The 8526-nt window shown below is 34.4% G+C and overlaps 1 protein-coding gene across 1 annotated transcript in view; it reads left to right on the top strand.

The window, feature by feature from the left end:
• LOC117171594 overlaps positions 1 to 3859 on the top strand; it is a 5756-nt gene extending 1897 nt beyond the window's left edge. Inside the window, exon 2 of the mRNA XM_033359040.1 lies at positions 2829 to 3859. Coding sequence (XP_033214931.1) covers positions 2829 to 3163 — 335 coding nt within the window. The 3' untranslated portion in view covers positions 3164 to 3859. The remainder of the gene's footprint in view (positions 1 to 2828) is intronic.
• Positions 3860 to 8526: the final 4667 nt, after the last annotated feature.

Consider the following 8526-nt stretch of genomic DNA (forward strand, 5'->3'; position numbering starts at 1 on the left):
TATCTTTTCAATATTTTCATCAGGGCTATTTTAAAAAATATGCGTTTATTTACATAATTGTGAATGATTAAATATATACATTTATTTATACACTTATGAAAAACACGAAAACGATTTAAATTAAAATCATGTTTTCTACTCATTCAGTTTTACAATAAAAAATGCCTTTTTAATACATATTTTTTATTTGCATACATGGATTTAATATACATTTTGTTCATTTGCATAATTTTAAAGAAGACATAAGCTTGCGGGTTTTTTCGATTTTTAAATTTTTTAGGTATTTTGAATATTTTTTCCCAAATATTTACATGTCTCCATTACCACTTATTCCTTAAAAATTTAAAAATAAAAGACAGAAAGTTTACTTTAATTCATTACTGCTTAAGTATAGTTCTGATTTCAATTTTACTTTAATATTTTACATCAATGATGCTAAAAATAAAAGCTATGGCTTATAGTAAATGATAAAATTTTAACATTTTTTCCAATATCTACTGAAATAGGTGCAATATAGTGATTCCGTATGCTTTTTTAGCGTGGTATTGTTTTCGATGAATTTCGCTCAAATGATTTAAATTCAATGACTTATTCACTAAATATTTTTGTTGCTCTAAAAGTCTTAATTTGTGATTTTTTTGCTTTATTTCTATATATCACTATGATAAAGCTCTTAATCCTTATTTTAGTGGAACTCTCTGTCGATGAGTATACATGAAAAAATTAAATTAATTAAAGAAATTTTTTTATGATTTACTTTGCGATGGTTTTCACAATAATATTATATATTTACATGTGATGAATTTATAAACCGCGAAGCAAAGACAACATTTATTAGCATAATTTAAAAGAAGACGTTTTGAATATAAAAGGCATACCTTATAGATTAACGGTCCTAATTACAAAATTACACTTAGCCCTTTCACTTTTTTGCGCACACTTGTTTACTAGTGCTGTCCAACAGAAAAACCTAGTAAGTGACATTTGCCATACAGACTATTTTGTGATAAATGCGCATGAGAAATTAATCTCTATGGCAAAAGTCACTTACTAGGGTTTTCCGTTGGACAGCAGACTGGTCAAGCCCTGAGTTGAATTTACTAGACATCTGAAAAATAAAGAACTCCCTCCATTGCAAAAACTTTTATTTCTACTGCAATTTTTAGTTTGGAGAAAAATCATCCGACTGAATTCAAAAAGGAAAATTTCATCTGTAATTACATGTAATTATGAATTAGATAAGGAAATTTTCAAAAAAAATTACAATTCTAATCTTGAACTAAAAATTTTCTAAAAGAATTATAATTCGGACTTAAAAAAGTATATTTTCCAATACAATTACAATTTTAACTTGAACAAGGGCAATTTTCTAAAATAATTGTGATTCTGATTTGACCTAGTGAAGTTTTGGAAAGAATTATATTTTTAGACGGTTTAGGGAATTTTGTAAAAGAATCATAATTATTAGTATTTCAAAGTATTTTTCAGGATAGTAATAAAATATTTTGTAAAATCGCAATCAACATTGAAAGACGAAACAAAAATCCACTTCCAGCCTGAAATGTTGCTGGATGTAGGAAAAAAAGTTAAATGAGAAAAGGAGGAAACACCCACTAAAATTTTTGAATATTTTTACTGTCAATTTTAAATATTTATAAAAAATTGATAATGCTTCTTCTCTATGATAAATTTAATTGATTTACTAATTAGTAATACATTAAAGAAATGAAATGATCATTGAATGAGCATCATACATTAATAAATACAAGGCGGAAACACCTATGATAGAATTTACAGCTGGTTTAATTGAATATTACAATTGTGAAAACAATTATTTGTTAACATTTTAGCGTAAGTTATCGCTATTCTCACAAGGACATCAAGTAAATTGGCAATATATTCTTATAACTGCGAAAAATGCTGTTTTCCTCCACATTTTTGATGCGAAAATTAAGGGGAGACTGGTATCCTTGAATATTGCCCGATCGAAAAAATTACTTTCTTATTTAAACAATCTTAATGTGGACAGATCAGTCAAACTTTATTATTAATAATAATAACACTGGTCAAATAATAGACCTAAGGTATAAAGGGATGATTAATTTTAACTTAAAGCTTGCATTTTTTTAGTAAAGAGCATTACATAAGTCTGATTTAGGCCTCTACAGTATAAATATAAAATGCAAATTTCAACACAGTACAAATAGAAATAATTTAGATCAAATAACAGTGAAACTCTTCAATAGCCCTCCCTGCTATAGCCCGTCCGAGAATTAAGGCTGCACCGCATAGATCTGTAGCAGGAGCTGCACGGGGTGCGCGGGATATGCGGCTGTCACTCAGGCGAGCACTCAAGCATAAACAAACAAAAGCGGAGCCGGCTATAATGAGTTAGTTTCCAGCCACCGCCAGCCCCAAAATCGGCGCTGTGGAAGAGTTTCACTGTACTTAAATACATTATAGGCCTAAACAACGGAATAAGTAACAGAATTGCACAAAAAGACTGCAAGCAACAGAAGTATGTTCACGAAAATAAACTTAATCGGCTCATTAGAAGGAATTATTTAACAAAGAAAAAAACAGAAAGAAGACAGTCTTTATGCAAAATTTTGTTTCAAAATTCGGCCATTTTTAATTGATGATTTTCAAGATTTTCTTCTAAATTTAATAAACAGATAAATTAGACTATATACATTGCTGTCGTTCTCTAAAGTTAGGTTCTTCTTCAACTCTACACAATTGAATAATTTAACTCAAGGATTATATAATATATGTTGTAAATAACTGCAACATTTATTTGCATTAAAGTCCCTTTCCTGATGTTTCAGTTTGCGTCAAAGCCACACAAGATGCCGGAGTTAAACAGGATCCACCGAAAAAATTACCTGCTTCTCATGAAGAGATGGCTACAAAGGAAGAGCTTAGTGGTGTCTTTTACATGAAAAAAAGAGGAGGTGAAATAGTTCCAATAAAACAAAAATTATTAGTGTGGAAGAAAGCCGGTGCGATCTTTGCATGGTCGAAGAATGGAAAAAAACGTGCATTGTTCAATGAAAGTAAAAAACCGATTATAATAGAAAATGGGATCAAGAAGCCATTTAATGATGATGTATCTAAACGATTAGGCCTTAGACTTAAAACAAAAGTCTTCCAACAAGAATAACACATTTGTACCAGCTGCAGCTTGGGAAAGGTTTTCTGCAGTTTTCCTGTCCCTTGGCTAAAAACCTTAGCAAATGCGAGCGCATCTTTAAGAAATTCGGCTGCAGACGGTAGGGTTTAAATAGGGAGAACGGGTTTTATATATATAATTATGCCTAAGATGCACATGTTATCAATATGAACATCTTGAAAAAATATTTCCTTGCCCTTAAGTGCCCCTTTACTGGACAAAAAACTATCTATAGAAGAAATTTCAATATTTCGCAGTTCGTGAATAAGACTTTTCATCCCCGTAAGTGATAAAAATCGATTAAAACCTGAATTCAAATTAGCTAATTGTTCTTTCGTTACAATTTTTTATGTTTTTACTTATATTTTTTACAATATTGTAGAGAAGTGGTTAACTCCGTCTTTTCCCTGTCCACTATAACAAAGCAGATTGTTCTTATTGAGCAATTCGGAGATAAAATTTCAAGCATATTTGTTCTTTCTAAAAGTCCTGCTACACAACTTACCCCTTGAATTATGTCTTTACTGGTCAAACGTGCATTCGAATCTGTACCAAGGATGAAGTTTATTGTTCTTCGAATCTATGGCACACAACTCTTTTCTCGCCACAAATCACAGCGCCTCCATAGCGAAATCCTGTACTCTCATTTATACTTTTAAATAAACAGATTTTATTCTTGTGTTTACAAATTCAGTGTTTTATTCACGGAAAAGAAGCCCCTAACCTTTTTAATTATTTACAACTATTTGCAAATAAATAAAAATTGTAGTATAATTACTGTCACATATTTCACATTCATCGTTTTACGTCAGTTTACACATTTTTCCTTGACCAATTTATTTTAAAATACCTAAAAATTTATATCAAAAACTAATTTTAATTAATTTTTCACCTAGGTAAATATATTACTGAATCATATTGATCGATATTTTACCGACAAGTTTAATTAAGTTGGTTCCTTTACCATAAGATGAAGTTTCTCTTGTAGTAAGTAAGAAGACAACTTTCTTAGTCGTGATTTGTTCCAATTCAACCATAGTTTTTATATGATTACTGGAACACTTTTCCATCTGTAATTTATCATATGAGAAACACTGCACAGTATAATATTAGAGATAAGTCCTGGTTATTTGATCTACTAGATATTCATCATATGAGCGGGTATGAAAGCAGGCATCATATTCTTCTTGAGGATTGCCCCCATTGTGCAGAGTGCCTCCATGCGGTTAAAAATCGTAATCACAAATTCGTTTGTAAATGCTTAACCGTCTAGCAGTAGCGTGAATAATTAACTTAAATTTGGCATCGTGATCGAAAAGTTTTTGATTCTTCCCGAGGGAGGCAAAAAGTGGCCGAGCAGGACTCAATTCTATTAATTTTAATTTTAATTCGTTTGTTAGATTTACTTAATAGGAATATATAATACACTTATATTCACAATGAGATATGTACTATTTATACACTAAATTTAAATAAAAAACATGTCCATTATGTGATACACTTTTTAATGCATTCTGAGTTGCATATCTCAGAAGACTTGCTCCTATGGAATTACGATTTACAGCCGTCGGTATTCGCATTTATTCCATGGAATTGACCAAAAAGTTCATCACTTTTAGGAACGTATTTTTCAAGTGACGTGATGGCGCTGAAGATCTTACAAATGTATACAAAGAACCAGGGAACTCTATCAGTTTTTATGACATTCGGAACACCCAGTGTATTCATTTTTCTAGTTGCTACATATTTTCGCGACGAATGATTGGACAGCCTGCCACGTGACTAATTACATGTTATATATTTGGCAGATTTAAAATACAATAAAATGTAAGTATTGTTTTAAAATTTTTAGTAATTTTTTCATTTGGCCTGTATGCATGTCTGCCTAGCTCATTTAAGTTCTAATTTTGTTTAAATAATGTAACTTTTATTATTTTATAACTGGAAATGTAACTCAGAACTTTGGTTTAGGGACTAACCTAACAATAATTATCAAAACTGAATTATTTAAGCAGAATAAAAACTCAAATAGGTCATATATTGCAGTACTTAACATCACTATAATAATTTCAACTTTTAAAAATTTCTACAAGTGTTTTTTTTTCTTGTCGGTCAGTATTGACAAATTTGGAGAAACTGTATAGTGGTAGCGGTTGAGGGTGCGTATTCATCAAAGTTATAGAATTTGTGGAATGCAAAGAATTCATGCAATTCAACAAAGTTCATGCAATTCAAGGAATTCGTGGAATTCACGGAATTAATGGAATTCGTGCAACTAATATAATTTAAGGAATTGGTAAAATTCGCCGACTTCACGGAATACAGGGTATTTATAGAAATGACGGATTTCATAAAATTTACAGAATTCAAGGAATTCATAAAATTCAAATGTTTTCAACTTTTCTTCAACATCTCGTGGGGGAGGGGGGCGGATATGTACTTATATAACTGTTCACAAGAATAATGTTGGTCGAACCCTTACCCTTTTTCGACATCTTGTGAGAAGCTGTAAGAGACCCCTGTGACTGGTTACAGAAATAATTTTCGTCGAACTCCTACCCCTTTTCCATTCTAACGTCTCTTGGGGGGCGATAAAGCACCCCTGTGACTGATCACTCACATAATGTTGGTCAATCCCCCACTCCTTTCCAAGTTCTCTAGGGGGCGGGAAAGAACCCTTGTTACAGGTCACAGAAATAATATTTCTCAAACCTTTAGCCCTTTTCGATATATTGAGGATGATAGAGTAGCATTAAACAGATGAGGGAAAAAATTAATTTTGTAATATCTTCTTCCAGCAGTCTAGGCTCTATCCTTAAAATATGCTTTTTACCGGTACCGACAATTTTTTTACTGGTACCAGTTTTGTATAGGCAATCTTTTAAATGAGCCAAAAGATACTTGAACTTAAAATTCTTTACTTTAATTTTGTTTCCACATCGTCTTAAAAATGTATGAATTTCACTGAAATATTGCATTATCGATTTAAAAGTACAAGATAAAAAAGTTAAAATCGAATGCCATATACAATATCGAATTAGGTTCGCGTAACATTGTGTAAAGAATAAAAATATGAGTTACTTTGTATACCTACGGAATGAAAAATATTTGATGAAATTTCGAGTTTTTGACTCGATGATAAGGATGACGCCGATGATAAGGACGATTAGTTTAACCGAATATTCCGGGTACAATCGTTGCAAATCCCTTATAAGGTCTCGATACCTCTTTTTCTTTTCATTCTCCTTAGCTATGATGTTTTTGTCAGCTGGTGCCGAAAATTCGATAACGAACATGGTTCGGTTCTCGAAGTCAAGAAGAACCATGTCAGGCCTCGAGTGAGCAACAGAAACAATTGTCGAGAATATAAAGTTCCAGTATATGCGGCACTTCCCGTTCTCGACAATTGACTCGATTTCCCTATGAGCATTTAGAGGAGCGATATTAAGGTTAATGCCGTAAGAGTGACAGAGATAGTAATAAAGCACTCTTAGTGCCGCATTGTGCCTTCAAATGTAGGTTGTTTCGTATGTGAGCTAAATGCTCGGGATGTGCATAGCACGCCCTGCAGCTATCATCAGGAATGTCTTGGCTCAAAATGTGGCGACTGTCTTTTAAGGTGGAAGTCACACCGTCTTGGCATACAGAAATAAAACCCTCCGTACCAGACTTCAATCCGGGCGATTTAAGGAAAGCAAACGTTAGCTCACAAGACATTGACTGATCTTTCACATTTCCGCGGAAGATATCGTGCATCCTCTTATCGAGGTGCTGTTCACGAAAGTTTTTCTCTTGTGCTTTCTTAATCTGGGCATTCAGGAGTGAGAACTCGAGATAGATAAGATTTGATGCATTTTGCTCACCCCTAATACTGAAGTTAATTCTGAGTGTTTCAGCAGCCTCCTCCCCTGCTTTGTACAGAAACGGTCCTTTGCCCACTTCTTCGTGATTCCTGACCATTCTAAGAAGAGGGTCTCTTCCATTTGCAACTCTATGTGCTGTACCCAGAATAATCCTGTTGTGGAGACATTCAAGACTCAATATTCCGCGACCACCTTGACGGCGTGAGATGTACAGTCGCGGAACGGAAGACGTTCTTCGTCCATGGAACTACTCCAAATGAATAGAGTACTACCGGGACGGCAAGCATATTTGTTGCAGATACTTTGCTCCTCTGCAGCTCTGTGGCACGCCCAGGTATGTATAAGTCTCTCCAGCGCAAAGGTGTCGTATAGCGCTTTTATCAACGAGCTCAGGATCTTCAGGGATGACATTAAGTTTTCCTCGCTTCAAATAAACCTTGGCGCATTTGTCTAACCCAAATTCCATTCCAATTTTCTTAGTATATCGTTCGACAATCTCTAGAGCTAGATGTAGTTGCTATGTAAAATACATGAGTGACCTTGTACTTTCGATTTGCAGGTTTGCCGCACAAGTACCCGTCGGAATGGCGAAGTGCTAGAGATAGTGGCAATAATGTAAGGCAAAAGAGAAGTGGGCTCATGGTGTCGCCCTGAAAGGCACCTCTCTGAAAGGTGACCTTGTTAGTTGTCACACGATTTTTTCCAGATGAGATAGTAAATCTGATTTTCCAAAGCGGCATCAATCTCTCTATGCAGCTAACTATTTGCGGATGAACCTTTAAGATTTTCAAAAGACAGATGATAAATCTATGGGAGGTCGAACCGAAAGCTTTCCGATAATCAATCCAGGCCATCGATAGGTCACGCTGGTAGAATGCTGCATCTTTGCAGACACATCTATCGATGAGCAGGTTCTCCCGACCTCCGGCTACGCCTTTCTTTGAACCTCGCTGTTCATACATTTCTTGCCACACAGGTTCAATTTCCCGAATAATCCTATCATTTAGGATAGCTGTGAATATCTTATAAAGCGTGTTCAGACAAGTGATTGGCCTGTAATTCTTCGGGTCAGCTAAGTTGCCTATTTTCGGCAGAAGTATTGTGCGCCCTTCCACCAATCACTCCGGAATCGGCTTTTCCGACTTTAAATATGAGGTGAAAATACCGGCCAAATGCTGATGGGTTGAAGAAAACGAAGAAAAGACTCAGAAACGAAGAAAATAAGAAAACTCAAAACAAAGAAAAGAAGACTCAGAAAATATAAATAGCTTCAAGGAGTTATGTGTTGCTCTCTTATCACCTGATAAAGAATGCCCACCCATCACTACCGAGGAGGTGAAAAAAGTATTAAGAGGGATGAAGAACTATTCCGCACCGGGACCATCAGCGTTTGACCCGTATTTTCACCTCATATTTGAAGTCGGAAGAGCCGATTCCAGAGTGGTTGGTGGAAGGGCGCACAATACTCCTGCCGAAAATAGGCAACTTAGC

Source organism: Belonocnema kinseyi, chromosome 4 (assembly GCF_010883055.1).
Source record: "Belonocnema kinseyi isolate 2016_QV_RU_SX_M_011 chromosome 4, B_treatae_v1, whole genome shotgun sequence".
In the NCBI taxonomy this organism is placed as follows: domain Eukaryota; kingdom Metazoa; phylum Arthropoda; class Insecta; order Hymenoptera; family Cynipidae; genus Belonocnema; species Belonocnema kinseyi.